Raw genomic sequence first — 16,840 nt, forward strand, 5'->3', positions numbered from 1 at the left:
CTGAACTTGGGGATCCTCTAGCCTCAGCCTCCTCAGTCACTTGCTGGGAGCTGCCAGGAACCGAGCCGCTGGAGCAGAGCCCTGGCGCTGCACCCTGCCCGGATACTTGGGCTTCTGACCCCTGCCCACGGCTAGCACCGCGTGGCGCCTGCTCACGCCATGATCCAGGACAGCAGGGCTGAGTCCGCTCCGATCCCCGGGAGTGTGCCTCCTGAGCCTCTCCTGGGTAAGGCTGGCGGGCATGAGGGTCCCCTGGGAGGGGGTCGGGGACGGAGGGCAAAGGAGACCCTGGGGCACTGCTCCCAACCTGGACTGTCCAGGAGGGTCAGCATGCGTCAGAGGGCAGCATGGCACGGAGCGGAGCGTGGACTCGGCTTTTGAGAGTTCTTACTGTGAAAGGGACAGGCACTTGTTAGACTTGGTCCTAATTAGGTCTCCATGACAGTGGACGGCACCTGGACACATGCTACATAGAGGGAGTGTCCCTTCTCTGCTTCTGGCTGTGCATGGTGCAGAATGCCCCGGGTCCTGGGGTCACGTGCGCCCGGGGTCACGTGCGCCCAGGGCCACCATGTCCTGTTCCCCTAGCCGTGTGCGGACTCGGCAGGATCAGTAAATGGCCATGCCGGTCCAGGGCACCTGCCTCCGGGGCGTCTTACCCACTGGTTACGCGTCCTCTCGGGGTGACGCAGACCGTGTCCACCCTGCCAGTCCCCGTCCTCGTCCTCGGGTACCAGAAAGGAAAGTCCCCGTCCCTCTCTGGACCCAGGACGGGGTGTCGGAGCCGTGCACCTTCTGGTCTTTCCTTTGTGGCCGAGAAACGCCTCTAACTTGGAAGTGGTCACCTAACTGCTGCCCCTGGGCGGCTCTTGGACGCGCTGAGCCTCGTGCTTGCCCTGGGCGTGAGTCCCCCGGTGTCCACAAGTCCCCCCTGGGACCAACGGAAAACTCCAGAGGCGCGCTGTCCCTGAGACCCGCGTCACTTGGCGGCGGCCTGCTGTCCCCTCCGTTAGTGGTCAGTGCTGCTGATGGCCAACCGAGGGAACGGACTGTCCTGGGTACCCACGTGGGGGAGAGGTCAGTCCCTGGCCGGCGGGCACGCCGTGTCCCGGGGCTCAGGGGGGTCGCCGCGGGTCACTGGGCTTGTCCTTGCTGGGACCAACCTACGGAGAAGAACCCGCTGCAGGAGGAGAGACCCACTGTGGCTCCTGGTCTCGGACGCTCCGTCCACCTTTCTCCATTACAGAAGCTTCACAGCGGACGGCGCGGACGGGGAGGCTGCCCAGCCCAGGGCGGCTGCAAGGCCCAGAGAGACCCGGAGGGAGGGGACCTGGAGGAGAGGGAGGGGACCTGGAGGAGGGGGAGGGGACCAGGAGGAGGGGGAGGGACCAGGAGGAGGGGGAGGGGACCAGGAGGAGGGGGAGGGACCAGGAGGAGGGGAGGGGACTGGAGGAGGGGGAGGGGACCAGGAGGAGGGGGAGGGACCAGGAGGAGGGGAGGGGACTGGAGGAAGGGGAGGGGACCAGGAGGAGGGGGAGGGACCAGGAGGAGGGGAGGGGACTGGAGGAGGGGGAGGGGACCGGGAGGAGGGGGGGGACCGGGAGGAGGGGGAGGGGACCCGGAGGAGGGGGAGGGGACCCGGAGGAGGGGGAGGGGACCCGGAGGAGGGGGAGGGGACCCGGAGGAGGGGGAGGGGGAGGGGACCCGGAGGAGGGGGAGGGGACCCGGAGGAGGGGAAGGGGACCAGGAGGAGGGGGAGGGGACCTGTAGGAGGGGGAGGGGACCAGGAGGAGGGGGAGGGGACCAGGAGGAGGGGGAGGGGACGGGAGGAGGGGGAGGGGACCCGGAAGATGGGGAGGGGACCCGGAGGAGGGGGAGGGGACCCGGAGGAGGGGGAGGGGACCCGGGGGAGGGGGAGGGGACCCGGGGGAGGAGGAGGGGACCCGGGGGAGGGGGAGGGGACTAGGAGGAGAGGGAGGGGACTAGGAGGAGAGAGAGGGCACTTGGGGGAGAGGGAGGGGACTTGGAGGAGGGGGAGGGGACTTGGGGGAGGGGAGGAACCCTCATGGTGCCCACTCCCTCCAGCCAGGAGCCCTCCATGGTCCGTGCAGCCATGAAAGGATCAACCCTGGGAGGAGGTCCCTCCGGCACGTGGCTGGGAAGCCCAGAGGCTCCTGGGGACAGGTCCCTGTGACTGGGCCTGGTGGGGGGGGTCCCCGGGGTCTTTTTTCCGTCCCGGGGGCTGATCTGAGGCACCGTTTCCAGTGGTGGCCAGTGGCCATGTCCTGACGGGCCGTGAGCCGAGTGTCCTTCCTGCTGGACGGGTGACCAGTTGGGGACCATTCCCGTGGCAGGTGACAGCTGGTATCTGGCTCACCATGCCCTTCTCCTCGGGAGCCCAGGACCTGGCCTCCGTGCCCTGAGCCGCCTGCGTGTCCCCGGGTCCTGGGCTGAGCCCTCCGGCCACCCCCCGGCACCCCACCTTCTCAGCGGCCCCCCCCTGCACAGCGCCGTCGGGGCTCTTCCTTGCTCTCCTGCCCCCAGTTCCGTTAGCTCCTGCTTCAAGCGGCCAAAGCCCCGAGCTGGGCCTCGCACACTGGGGGGTGGGCACCGGGGATTGAACTCAGGGCCCTCGACCCCTGAGCCCCGTCCCCAGCCCTGTTTCGCATTTTATCTAGAGACAGGGTCTCCCTGAGCTGCGTAGGCCTCCTGTGGCTGAGGCTGGCCTCCAACTTGCAGTCCTCCTGCCTCAGCCTCCCGAGCTGCTGAGATGACAGGCGTGGGCCACCAGTGTGCACAGGACTCCCACAAACGTCCTTAAGGCACGGCTCCCCTCCTCGCGATTTTCTATCACATTGTCATTCAGATCACTCGGGGCTGCCGGGGAGATGTGCTGGTTTCAAGTGTCATCCGACTGTCCTTTGTCCCTTGGTGCACTGAGATGTCAAACGCATTTCTGGTGCCACTTTTCCTTAAGTTCTGTGGATGCCGACGGTGACAGGAGACGGGGGTGTCGGAGCCCGGCGTGACTTGGGAGGATGCACTGAGGGACGCTCTAGGCAGCAGGCCTGTGGGTGACGCTCTGGGTCCCCGAGGTCGGTCCCGTTCTGTGGGACAGATTGGACAACGGGTCCCGCCAGGGAGGCCCTGGGACCCGGAGAGACCCGAGAGTCTTGTGGTGTGACCATGACCATGGGCCACGTCCTTCAGACCCTGGCCCTGCCCGGGGCGGGCCAAGGGCGGATCGCACAGTGTCCCCTGCTCCGTGTCTCGTCTTGGAGGTGCGGGCACCTGGCACCTGGTGGTCTCTGAGCACCAAAAGGGACTGGATCACATCTGCCAGAAGCAGCCAGAAGAGCTCCGCAGGGACATGGAGCGGCGGCCATCATGACCGCGGCAAAGGGGCCACGGAGGGGAGTGTCCCCCACGAACTGGGGCACGGGTCGGTGCTGGCGGCAGCTCAGGGTCTCGGAAGAGCTTCCAGGACGCAGGGAGGATGGACGGGGCCAGCGTGGGACCAGCTCTCGGAGGGGGGCAGACAGAGCTGCCGCCGGCAGACGGCTCGGTCCCTGGAGTCAGAGAGGGAGCCCCAAGAATGTGGGTGGGTCCCCCGGGAGGTGGGGCAGCAGCCCACGCAGAGCTGATGTGGGACGTCGGGGTGGCAGGGGTTCAGAGGTGGCCCTGGGGATCAGCCTGTGTGCAGAGAGGCAGCCAGCGCGGGCGGGGGACGTGCTGCCAGTCCTGTGGTCACAGGGCCACCCTGGGACCTCACTGCGCCTCCATCCCCTCTGCAAAGCCCCGTCTCCACCCACAGCACGTCCCAAGGTCCTGGGGTCCTGGCACACCTCCACCCCTATTTCACCCTCGAGATGGATTTCCATTTAGCCTGTGGTGACAGAAGATCCCTGGGGACCGTCACCCGCGAGGGCGTGCCCCGCCGCAGAGAAAGGCCCCTATTTACGAGTGGAATCAGACGCAGCACTGCGGCGGCCACCTTCTGGGGACAGCCTATTCAGGGCCCGGAGCGGATCGATGCCCTTCATCTAGGTTCTTAATTGGCAATTCCATCTCGTTCCGTTGACCCAGGACACGCGGGCTGCGGGGCGGGCGCGGGCCAAGGACCGGCCTCTGGGGCGGATTCTGAAAACATGATTCCAACAGAGATGAATCAAGAACCTCAGAAAGTCCACGTTTTTCTGTTTTTTCTTTTTTAATCTAAAGCTCTTCGAAGCCGATCTTCAGTGAATACTCGGAAGATTCGTCTCGGGGTGTGTGTGTGGGGGGGGTGTAGGCCGCCTGACCCCCGATTCTCCGTCCCCGCCCTGAGGATTTGCACAGGATGCGAATCGGGGGACTTTGACACAGACTCACGCTCGTGTGCACAGGACCTGGTGTGCACCGCCCGGCGTGGTCACCTCATCCTCGCTGGCCGACAAGCCTGACCACTACCTGAGAAGGTCCCTTTTGGCTCACGGCCTCGGAGCTTCTGTCCACCACCAGCTCTGCCCTGGCCCAATGGCAGGCAGGCATCATGGTGGACGGCCTGGAGGAGGAGGCCTGCCCGCTCATGGCACCAGGGAGCACAGAGGAAGACGGGGTTTGGGGACACTGCATATCTGAACCGCGGTGGCCGTCTTCACCCACACACAGGCTACTGCCATGTTCCCTCTTTGCTGGGGCTGACACATGAAGTGTCCCCCAATCCCCGTGTGTGGCCCAGTGCAAGGAAGGTTCGAGGTAAGAACACTGGGTTGTAACAAGTGTGACCTCGTATGTGGATTAATCCACTTGGATGGACTCACTGGGTGTAGACTAATAGTGGATTAATCCACTTGGATGGACTCACTGGGTGGTGACTGCAGCAGGTGGGGTGTGGCTGGAGGAGGGGGTCCCTGGGCTGTGCCTTTGGGGTCTCTGTCCTGTCCCTGGTGGGCAGAGCTCTCTCTGCTCCCTGGTGTAGACTAATAGTGGATTAATCCACTTGGATGGACTCACTGGGTGGAGGCTCCTGTGTTGATGGCTGGGTCCCCACAAGGCAAGGTCCAGCGGGGAGCTCTTAGGCCGGGATTGGACCGTGAGGGTGCTGACACCACCAGGGGATTGAGCCATTTGGTGGATTAATCCACTTGGTGGAATAGCCACGGAAGCTGTGTGGACAAGGGCCGAGCTGGGGGCACGGCTCACGGGGATCGCTGTGGAAGGGGGCCCTCCCGCCAGCCCTCCTCCCTGCCCCAGCTGCGGGCGCTGGACCGCTGGCTCACCACACCGCCCGCCCGCCATGCTGGGGAGCCTCGCCCAGGCCCGGGCCACCACGGAACTGACCTGTGAACCGTGAGCCACTGTGGACGTCTCCTCCTGGAAGTCGCGTTGGTCACAGCCATGGACACCCGGGAACCCACCGCGGAGGTGCTGAGCCGGGCACAGAACGCGGCCCAGCTCCAGGCTGTCCCCAGGCCCCCACCCAGGCCAACGCCAGGGTGGACCCAGGGTCTGCAGCGGGGGCTCAGGCGGAGGCGCAGGCAGGGGGTGTGTGTCCAGGGCCCTGATCTGAACCCCAGGAGGCCACAGCAGAAAGGACAGAGGGACACCCACACTAGTCCCCGCGGCTTCTGGGAAGGGGCATCCTGAGAACCGGGCTTCACCCCCGGTCTCTTCCCCAAAGGCACCCCCTAATGCCACCCCCCTGGGGACCAAGCGCAAATGCTCGTGGGCGCTCCCCTTCAAACCCGAGGGCCATCCCGGGCACGCTGACCTGCTGCACAAGTCCCCTGAGGTGTGCGGCTGTCCCTGTGTCCCCTGGCTTGCCCACGAGGCCAGCAGTGATTCCTGACGGAATTCAATTCCCATGACAGGAGCAAGTCCTGATCCCCGTAATGATGAGGGAGACGGCGGTTCTGTGCCCAGGGGGACACGACACCGTCCACTCCACAGACTCACGGGATGTCCCCCGAGGGGTCTGAAGACCTGCTGTAGGACGCGCGAGCCCCTCCATCTACAGAGTCCTCACAGGTATCCTGGAACCTGAGAACCTTCCACCCACACCCCAGGACCCTCCATGGGGTGAACCGACGCAGTCCGCCCCCCTCTGTGGACGCCAGGTCTGCGTGGCCAAGGGCGACCTTGACGGCAGACACCCAGGGAGGGAGGACAGACACCCAGGGAGGAAGGAAGGGCAGACACACAGGGAGGGAGGAAGGACAGACACCCAGGGAGGAAGGAAGGGCAGACACCAGGGGAGGAAGGACAGACACCCGGGGAGGAAGGACAGACACCCGGGGAGGAAGGACAGACACCCGGGGAGGAAGGACAGACACCCGGGAGGAAGTACAGATACCCGGGGAGGAAGGAGAGACACCAGGGGAGGAAGGACAGACACCCGGGGAGGAAGGACAGACACCCGGGAGGAAGGACAGACACCCAGGGAGGAAGGGCTCATCCTGTCACATGGTTGGGGGTCCCACCCCAGTGGCCTGGCCTGTTTGGCCTGTGGTGGGGCAGCACCCCAGGGTGGCGGACCTGAGGCCCAGCTGCTCACCTCATGGCATCCATGAAGGCAGAGAGAGGGAGGGGGAGGAAGAGAGGGGGGAGGAGAAGGGATGAGTGGGGGAGGGGGAGGAGGATGGGGAAGGGGAGGGGGAGGAGGAAGGGGAAGGGTAGGAGGGGAGGAGGAGAAGGTGGGGAGGGAGAGGAGGAAAGAGAAGGAGGGGGGAGGGGGAGGAGGAAGGGGTGGGGAGGAGGAAGGGGAGGGGGAGGAGGAAGGGGAAGGGGAGGAGGGGAGGAAGAGGAGGTGGGGAGGGAGAGGAGGAAAGAGAAGGAGGGGGAGGGGGAGGAGGAAGGGGAGGAGGAAGGGGAAGGGGAGGAGGAAGGGGAAGGGGAGGAGGGGAGGAAGAGGAGGTGGGGGAGGGAGAGGAGGAAGGAGAAGGAGGGGGGAGTGGGAGGAGGAAGGGAAGGGGGACAGGGAGGAGGAAGGGGAGGGGAGGAGGAAGGTTAGGAGTAGGGGAAAGGGAAGGGGAGGAGGGGAGGGGGAGGAGGTGGGGGAGGGGGAGGAGGAAGGAGGACGGGGGAGGGGAGGAGGAAGGGAAGGGGGACAGGGAGGAGGAAGGGGGACAGGGAGGAGGAAGGGGAGGGGAGGAGGAAGGGGAGGGATAGGGGAAGGGGAAGGGGAGGAGGGAGGGGGAGGAGGAAGGGAAGGGGAGGAGGAAGGAGAAGGAGGGGGGAGGGGGAGGAGGAAGGGAAGGGGGATGGGGAGGAGGAAGCGGAGGGGAGGAGGAAGGGGAGGGGTAGGGGGGAAGGGAAGGGAAGGGGGAGGGGGAGGAGGTGGGGGAGGGGAGGAGGAAGGAGAAGGAGGGGGGAGGGGAGGAGGAAGGGGAGGAGGAAGTGGAGGGGTAGGGGGGAAGGGAAGGGAAGGGGGAGGGGGAGGAGGTGGGGGAGGGGAGGAGGAAGGAGAAGGAGGGGGGGGAGGGGAGGAGGAAGGGAGGGGGAGGGTGAGGAGGAAGGGGAGGAGGAAGGGGAGGGGGAAGGGGAGGGGGAGGAGGAAGGGGAGGGGGAGGAGGTAGGAGGGGGGAGGGGGAGGTGAGGGGAGGGGGAGGACTGGTGCTGTAGTCCCTTTGGGGACACATGACCCAGGACAGCTTCCTCTGACATGGAGCCTCTTGCAGTCTGACACCTGCCCACAGCACAGCTCTGGGGACCGACGTTTGTCACCAGGCCTGTGTGGGACACCCCAGAGCCCCACTAGGCCTCCTCATCCAGGGGAGGTGGGTGCAGAAGCCTGTAGCCAGGAGAGGACAGAGCCCAGGGTGGAGCCTGGTGCCCCTGCCCGGGCGTGACCCTGACGCAGCGTGACCTGCGGGTCCCAGCAAGACTCCTGGGTGACAGGACCCTAAGGCGGGACCGCAGTGAGGCACTGAAGGGTGGCGCACTGTCTTCTGGTGGGCTGCGGAGAAGCAGGGAGCTTGGGCTGCAGCTCTGCTAAACAGCCAGGACCTGCTTCATTTAAACAGCCCACCGCCCGCTGACCCGGACGTGGACACCCACAGAGACCCCCGTGTAGACAGAAGTCGGGGAGTTTGGAGACCGCCGTGTAGACAGAAGTCGGGGAGTTTGGAGACCCCCGTGTAGACAGAAGTCGGGGAGTTTGGAGAGTCCCGTGTAGACAGAAGTCGGGGAGTTTGGAGACCCCCGTGTAGGCAGAAGTCGGGGAGTTTGGAGACCGCCGTGTAGGCAAAGTCGGGGAGTTTGGAGACCGCCGTGTAGACAGAAGTCGGGGAGTTTGGAGACCGCCGTGTAGACAGAAGTCGGGGGAGTTTAGAGACCCCTGTGTAGACAGAAGTCGGGGAGTACACACGCATCACACGTGAGCGCTGAGCTGTCCTCCACCTGGGTCAATGTGCCTGTCACTTGGTTACGACCCTCGTGGGCTGAGGACTTGGGGCTCGCAGGTGGGGACCTTGGTCTTTCGCGGGGATGGCGGCCCAGTGATTAGAAGACACCCCGGGGGCACAGCGTCCACAGGGGCAGTGAAGAGCCTGCGTGCTGCGTGTGGGGCGCGGGGCCCACTTCCCACACCCGTGCCCTGGGCCAGCTGAGCCTCTGTGGCTACAGGACAGAGGGCGCAGGGACGCGGGCTCCCGTGCTGGGTCTTGGGGGGCAGGGTCAAGGGTGGAATCACGACTCCGAGCACCACGTGGACGGGCACAGGACTTTATTGCACCCCGTCCGCCTGCGGGGACACCGGGACACGCTGCCGTGGCTCAGGAGGCTGCTGGGGGCAGGCGCGCTCCCGGGAGCCAGGCTCCGCCTCCTCTCCACCAGGCGCGGAGTGACAGTCAGCTCAACAGTGGAGCACAGAGCCGCCCCAGACAGACAGGCGTGCAGACAGACAGGCGTGCAGACAGACAGGCGTGCTGGCAGACAGGCGGGCGGACAGACAGGCGTGCGGGCAGACAGGCGTGCTGGCAGACAGGCGGGCGGACAGACAGGCGTGCGGACAGACAGGCGGGCAGACAGACAGGCGGGCAGACAGGCGTGCAGACAGACAGGCGTGCGGGCAGACAGGCGTGCAGACAGACAGGCGGGCAGACAGGCGTGCAGACAGACAGGCGTGCGGATCAAACCGTTCCTGACAGGTGCCAGCCCACGGGCCGGGCAGAGCGAGCCCTCCAGGGTGGGGAGGCCGAGGCGCCCCAAGTGTCCCCCGCGCTCAGGCCTCCCCGGTCCTACCCTGACCTCACGGTTGCCACCACGGCACTGGAAGGACAGCGTCCCTGAAGGACAGAGTGGGCTCCGAGGTGGAAAGCTCCCCTCCACATGGAGATGGGCGCCCTGGACACGCCCAGGCCACAGGGGCCCTGCTGGGGCGGCTCCTGGGAGTCGGGGTGCGGCTGTGCGGGGGGGGGGGGGGGGGGGTGGTACTGTGAGGAGGGGGGGCTGCTCCTGGGCTCCGAGCCCCGCCCCTCTCAGGCTGCGGAGCAGAGGAGTCGGTGGGGGCCCAGGGTGTGCAGCGGAGGGCGTGCGACACGCCTGCACACACAGGAGTGCATACACGCAGCACACGGGGCGACACGGTGCAGCTGCCCATGTTGAGAACTAGAATAAGGGAATGGCCACGTGTCGTGTCCTCTGCCTGGAGAGCAGGGAGCACGCACGCAGACCACACGGAACATGTGTGCCCGCAGCATGTGCTGTACGCTGGACCTTGCTCTGCACGGTCTCTGTCCTCTCTCAAGTGTCCAGTGGACGGCCATCAACCTGGAGCAAAACTGGGCCACGCCAGCTCAGGGCTGACATGGCTGCACCTGGGCTGCCGTCTCCTCCGCCCCTCCCTCCGCAGGTGGACCCCGATCGTGGGCGGGGCCCAGGAGGCCCGCTGCAGCGGCCGGAGCGCGGTGGCCCTCAGTCGTAGGCGGGCAAGGAAGATGTCGGCGCAGGGCTGCGGGTCCTGCAAGGAGCGCAGCACCAGCTTGCCTTGCTCGTCAGGTCGCGGCTCAGGCGCTCATCGGGGACCATCACCACCTGCATCCCGGCCGCCAGGCGCCTCCACCCCGTTGGGAGCGTCTTCGAAGACCAGGCATGTGGGACAAGAGAGCGAGATGCCGTGCGCGCCCACACACGGGGGGGCGGGGGGGGGGGCTGAGCGCTGTCCTGGGCACGGGCTCCGCCACATGCGCATGGGGACAACGGTGCTGCGTGACTCCTGGGTTAGAGGGTGGCGGAGCGGCTGCGGTGGGCCCCCACAGGGACGGCGGTGGGGACAGATGTCCATCGTCACCAGAGCATCGTGGACACGCAGGGAAGCCTTGCCCGGTCACTGCCTTCAGCCTCACCCGCGTCCTGAGGATCTGTTGGGCCAACACCTGGACACGCGGGGTCAGCGGGGGAGGGGCACGTGGGGAGCGGGGAGGGACACAGACAGCAAGACCACGTCGTGTCCTGTAGGCGTGACACCGCGTCACAGCGGCACGGGTGTCACGTGCTGTGGTGGGAAAGGGCAGGGACAGGGCGCTATAGTGCCAACCTGCGTCCCTGGGCGCACAGCTTACGTGACACATACACCCCAGGAACAGCAAGGCGTGGCGTGTCCTGGAGGATGGTGACAGTCACCGTGCCATGGGGGATGGTGACATGAGGGCACAGTGCCCCTGGCCCTCCTCACCGGGTGGCCTGTGCTGGCACTGGGTGTCCACATGTCGGTGCCCAGGTGTGCCCAGCCCCTCCCTGCAGGGCCCCCCACAGCCCCCCCCCCCCCCCCCCCCCCCCCCCGCAACATGGCCCGAACACCCCCACACTCCTGGAGCCTCCCCAGACACCTCTACAGCACCCCCACACCCCTCCTACACACCCTGCAGCCCCCAGCCTGTGCCCCTGGGGCGGGGGTGGTCAGCACAGCAGGCTGCAGACCCCAGCAGCCACCGCAGGAGAAGACGGTGTCCCGCTGCCGTCCGTCCTGCGGCTGCCACAGCCCCTGGCTGCAGGGGAGACGCAGCTCCCCTCCCCCTCGGAGCCGGCCCCGGGCTGCGGAGGTGGTCCCTCCTTCTGCAGCCTCCTCTGAGCCCCGCGGCAGCCCTCCGTAGCAGGACGTGGCCTCCTAGCCCCGCCCTCCCTTCCCCAGCCCATTAGCGGACTCACTGCCCACAGGAATGAGGAGTCCCTCCCTGGGAGCACTGGGGTCCCCAGGAGCAGCTGCCAGGGTCGCCGTGCACCAGGGGGTGGGGGATGGGGGATGGAAGGTCCTGGGCTAGCCACAGGCCTGCGCTGGGCGAGGGCCAGGAAAGGAGCCACCTGGGACCACCCGGTGTGCTGTCCTGGTTCCCTGCCTGCCTCTGCCTGTCCCTGTTGCAGCCTTTTTAAAGTCACAGGCGGTGTACTCTAACGCACTCACCCAGAGCGCACAGGCACAGACGTGTCCCATGACGGGGCGGGACACATGTTGTGTCCTCCTGGGACCTGGGAGGGTGTGCAGTCGGGGACCTGGGAGGGTGTGCAGTCGGGGACCAGGGAGGGTGTGCAGTCGGGGACCCGGGAGGGTGTGCAGTCGGCCCACAGGACGAGGGGTGGGGGCAGGAACACTTGGCCCCGGGTGACAGCGCTTGGCTTGGGTCACAGGGCAGCCTCCCTGTGTGTGTGCGCGTGGCTGCTCTCTGGAGCGCGGCGGTGGACCTGCTGCGATCTGGTGGCTCTGCACTGAGGAAGGAGGCTGTGGCGGCCACCGGGCAGCAGGTCCACCGCCTGCAGCCGGGTCTGCAGTGAGGGGCAAGACGGCGGCCCTTCCCAGCTCAGGGCTCTGCACAGCCGCAGTGAAGCCAGAGGGAGGAGGGCCAGGGGAGGGCCATTCCAGGTGGACGCCAGAGACTTCTCAGTTTCCTGCGCTAAGCTCACCACGTGTCCCTCCTGATTCTAGAACGATCTAAACAAGGCACTGGCAGCTGAAATACCCACGCAGCATCTCCAACCCCAGAATCCAAGACGCTCCGGGATCTCACAGTCCGGGCGCTCCCACGCCTACCAGAGGGACACCCACCCACGGAAGTCACTGGAAGCCCGGTACAGGACGGCCGGGGGTCACGTGGACAAGGGGCATGAGTGAGTCCTGTGTTTAGACGGACCTCACCCCAAGGCACCCGTCAGGTGTAGGCAGATACTCCACAATTAGAAGGTAGAGCCACTGTGGCCCCGGCCTGTCAGATAAGGGCTGTCCACCGTGTCCTGCGGGACTGCCCACAGAGGAGGAGAAGGGGAAGGAGCCCGAGACATGGGATGGGGCCAGGCACGTGTGAGTCAGCATAGGAAGGCGACAGGAGAGTGGCCCAAGGGATCAGAGCAGGCGGGGGCAGCAGGGACAGTTCCCAGGAAGACGCTGGGCCTCGGGGACAGTTCCCAGGAAGACGCTGGGCCTCGGGGACCAGGCTGGGTCCCCCAGATTCGCACAGACGGCCACTCCGGGAGGACACGGGCAGCAGACACTCAGCCGGCTGAGGCGCGGTGGTGGGGCCCCGTGGTCACGGCAGGCCGCCGCCGCCCACCACAGGAAGGAGTCAGGGGAGGCCGCGGCATCTGAAGCCTCGGGTCCCTTTTCCTTCTCAGAAGCGTCGGAGGGTAAAGCAGAGCGCGGCTGCGGCCAGGTGCTGTCCACACGGGCCCAGGGTCCGCGGCCGTCCACGGTGCCTGAGCACTACCAAGACGGGCGCTTCCAGCCGGGACAGCCCCCATCGGGGAAGAGCAGGGAGCTGGACACGGGCAGTGTCCGCGCTGTCCGGCACGGCCTGCCACCTCCTGCCACCGAAGCACGAACCCGGGTTACGCAGAAGGACAGTGGCCGTCACCCCCAGGACTTCAGGGTCACAAAGGAAAACACAGCAGGAGCAAACCCGGCGGCCACTGGAGACGACGCCCGTCCAACGACCCTGTTCACACGAACGAAGAGAGCGGGGGGCGCCCTCTGCCCACACCCAGGCCCACCCAGGCCCGGGGACAGCGGGACCCTGGCCGAACCTGGCACAGGCCACCCACGGGGACCAGCCTGTCCTTCCTGCGCGCGACCCTGACCTTAGATGCGCTCGTTCTGTGAACTGGGCACCTGTCCTGGCACCTGCCACCTTCCCGGGCCTACAGGCCCGTACACCCGTGAGCCAGAGGACAGGCGCTGGGTGCAGGGGTGGGGCTGGGCCGCCCGCTCTTCCCCAGGAAGCGGCCCTCTTGGCTCCGCACGTCACCCCCCTTGGAGAGGCACCCGGATGTGCGTGGGCCTGCGGGCTGCACCTGGCTCTGCTGGGGCCAGGGGCTGGTTTGGCAGCCCCCACTGGACATCTTGGACAACCCAAGGACAGCTCCCTCTGCAGCTGGGGCCGTCAGAGGCGGGGCCTGGCGTCCAGTGCACCTTCTCAGAGCCAGGCCACCACGGGAGGCACAGGCTGGCAGGCTGCAGGGCGCACAGGCTGGCAGGCTGCAGGGGGCACAGGCTGACAGGCTGCAGGGGGCACAGGCTGCAGGGGGCACAGGCTGGCAGGCTGCAGGGGGCACAGGCTGGCAGGCTGCAGGGGACACAGGCTGGCAGGCTGCAGGGCGGGCAGCAGCCAAGGCCGCCCTCTCCTCTGCTGGGGAGGGAGCAGAGCCCAGGCGAGGTCACAGGGGAGCGCTGGGTCACGGTCACCTGGAGAGGACTCTGCACAGCACCCAGGTCCCCAGGAGCTCCCGCCCACCGCTGACGGCGAGACCCACCGGGTCCCCAGCTGCAGGAGAGGCGCAGAGCTAATTGAACTGTGGCTGCAGGGATTTGATTTAGGGGGAGGACATCCCCCAGGGCAGGGAGGGCGGGCGGCACAGGGACCAGCGGGAGCTCCCACCTGGCTTCTGTGAAGACGCCCGAGGTCCGGTGGCCCTGGGTCACGCTCCCTCCCTGGCCTGCTCACGGGCTCCAGGGGACTGCAGAGGCTCTTGTGCCTTCGGCTTACAGAGCTACGCATCCCAGCTGGGTGCAGGGTGCACGCCTGCCACCCAGCACCCGGGGGCAGGCAGGGGCAAGAGGACCACCACCTCAAGGCCAGCTTGCTCCCCGCAGAGCTGCACAGGGGGACACCTGCTTCCATGACTGGCTGCACCCCAAGGCTGTGCCCCTGAGAGACACCCAGAAGGTCCCGGGATGGCGCTGGACAGTCCAGGAATCATTCTGGAACGTTCTCTGCATGCAGGGCTGTTTGCAGAACGCACAGAGGTCCTGGGGCAGTTTTGGGCTCCCTGGCCTCCAGCACCCCCCAGCGACCCCCAGTCTCTGATCCCTTAAGGTACAGGAATGTGGCCCGAGCTACGGTGTCCACTTGGGCCACAGAAAACGGCCGTCTTCTGACAGACGAAGACCTCCGTCAACTCGTCTCAGGACGGCCAGGGCAGAGCAGGCCTTGAGGTCTCCTAGACAGGAAACGGACTTGCTCACAGCCACGCGGTGCTGGGGGCTGCACACGGCCCCGTCTTCCTCCTCCCCTTTCCACAGCGCAGGGTGCTCCTGCTACTTGGAACTCGAGGAAGAGACCAGCGACACTGCACCCGCCCCGGCTCAGAAGACCTCAGAGGCGAGGCCCGCGTCCCTCTGCGAACACAGGACTGTGGGGACCAGCCATGCCCGGTCCTGTCCCAGGGCGAGCCAGGCACTAGCTCAGGTCAGAGGGCGCTAGGAGCCGCCTGCCCACCAACGTGGCGCACCAAGCCGCACAGCGGCGTGGCCAGCTGCGCCTGCCTCAGAGCTGCACCAGGGACAGCAGGGACAGCTGTGCGCAAGGACACTTCGAGGTCAGAGGGAGCGGCTTCCTCTGTCCAGGCGGCAGCGAGCGGCGGTCTCCCAGGAGGGAGGAGGGCGGCCGCCCCGAGGAGCTGGGCACTCGTGCCAACCCTGGGAAGCCGTCCCCTCTGCTGCCGTCCTCCTACTTGTGTGTCCCCTGCCCACCCTCCTGGCATGGGGTCCCAGACACAGGCCCGGGTCCTTGCGGTCAGCTCTTGGCCTGGCCATGCTCCTGCCCGCGGTGACCAGCGTGCAGGCAGGCCGGGTGCACAGCCTGGTGCGCCACCTGCACAGCCCCGTGGCGGCACTGGGTGTGTGGGTGAGGGACAAGCACGCAGCGTTTCAGGACCGTCCCCTGGAGGGCTGGGCGGGCCTTTAGGGCCATCACCTGGGCTCCTGGGACAGCCTGCGGCCCTTAGCAACGCCAGGCCCGCCCCCCGTGGTCTTCCCTGGATAAAGCCCCACAGAGAAACTTCCGTGGAGACAGCCAGGTGGCCCAGGGGCCCGTGTCCCTGCAGGGCGCCCAGAGTGCACTCTGCCAGGACAGGAGGGCCGTCTCCTCCCGCAGGTCCCTCCCGCAGGTCCCTCCCGCATGGCCTGCCCACGGGCCTGGACCCGCACTGAGCGTCCTGCTGTGGTGGTGCCGTCTGGGGCCGGCCAGGAGGTCACTCCGCACAGCCCGGGCCCTGGGCCGGCAGAGACCTGCTCTGGGAATGGTCCCAGTGCTCCCTTTCCAGCTGTGGTGACACAGGAGCTGCAGGTGACACACCCTTCCTCCTGGCTGAGCCGATGGCCTGTGCCCTCACCAGGAAGCCACCACTGGGCCCGGTCCAGGTCCCAGGTGACAGCTTCTCAAGAGGTTGTGGGACCTGCTCACGCAGGGACCTGGGGCTGCCACCCAGACAACACGGGGCCTATGGCGGCTGCAGGTGGCGGACCTCCCGGACCTCCTCCCCCTCCAGCATTTCAGACAAGCACCACGGCCAAGAGTTAGGCACCTGGCAGAACTTCCTACAAAGTTCACCGAGCGGCCATCAGCCACCCCGAGAAGCAGAACCAAGAGGGCCGGCTGCCAACCAACAAAGTTTCCAAGTGAAGATTAGAATTTCAGAAAACGGGCCTCTCCCGCCACGAGGCTGATCGCTCGCCAGGATCTGGGCTTTTCTGGGAGACAGTGACCCACGGATGTGAGTGTTTGATGATGTCACAATGAAATGCGGGAACATTCTGGAGAGCTGATGTGTTAGTGAGCCAGGATCTGCAAAAGGAGGCTCTGAAACCACGCAGGGAGACACGTGGAGACGGAGACTCAGGTTTCAATACCAAAGGGAGGGAGGGAGGGGCAGGTCACCAAGGGAGGTGGCTTCCACTTCTACTTCGCCACACCAAAAGCTGTTTTCAAAATACGGTGCTTATATTACCATGTAATCAGTTTATTACACTTCTTTTAAAATGAGTATTTTTGAAAGGTCAGTCTGACTTTTAACTCAGTAAATAAGCAGCAGCATAGTCCACATCAGCCAAAGCCTTATGGGCCCTAAATGGGGTTTCAGAGAACAAAGGAATCCCCAGATTCCACGTGTCTGAAAAGGGCTGTTCTTCTAAACGGTATGGAAATGAGGTGCCTGACCCTGGAATGAAAATTCTAGCTTAGCAGCGACCTCACAGTTTTTATTTTAAATCATCATACGGTGCTTTTAAATTATTGTTATTACCAGAAGACTGACGTCCTGCCAGGCGTGGTGGGGCACACGCAATATCAGCTAACGGGGCCAGGCAGGAGGAGTGCAGCCCGAGGCCAGCCTGGGCAGTTTAGGGAGAGGCTGTTGTTAAAATGAGATTTAAACAGGGCGGGGAGTGTGGGTCAGTGGTGGAGTGCGGGCCTAGCGTTCACGAATCCCTGGGCTCCATCCCAGCACTACGTGCTCAAAAAAATTCCTATAAAACCCTGTGCACACGAGTGTACACACAGAAGCACCGACACACTCAGGTGTGCGCACAGCGTGGGAAACTGACGCTCTCTGCAGTTCTGTGCACTTCTCAGACAACCCAACAGCCTCACGGCCCAGA

The 16,840-nt window shown here is 65.8% G+C and overlaps 1 protein-coding gene across 1 annotated transcript in view; it reads right to left on the reverse strand.

Annotated features, from left to right (window-relative positions):
- Positions 1-9,894: 9,894 nt before the first annotated feature.
- LOC101955811 (uncharacterized Pudp) overlaps positions 9,895-16,840 on the reverse strand; it is a 43,301-nt gene continuing 36,355 nt past the window's right edge. The window contains 2 exon segments of the mRNA XM_078037000.1: positions 9,895-10,033; positions 10,035-10,195. Coding sequence (XP_077893126.1) covers positions 9,895-10,033; positions 10,035-10,195 — 300 coding nt within the window.

This window comes from Ictidomys tridecemlineatus, unplaced genomic scaffold, assembly GCF_052094955.1.
Source record: "Ictidomys tridecemlineatus isolate mIctTri1 unplaced genomic scaffold, mIctTri1.hap1 Scaffold_552, whole genome shotgun sequence".
In the NCBI taxonomy this organism is placed as follows: Eukaryota; Metazoa; Chordata; class Mammalia; order Rodentia; family Sciuridae; genus Ictidomys; species Ictidomys tridecemlineatus.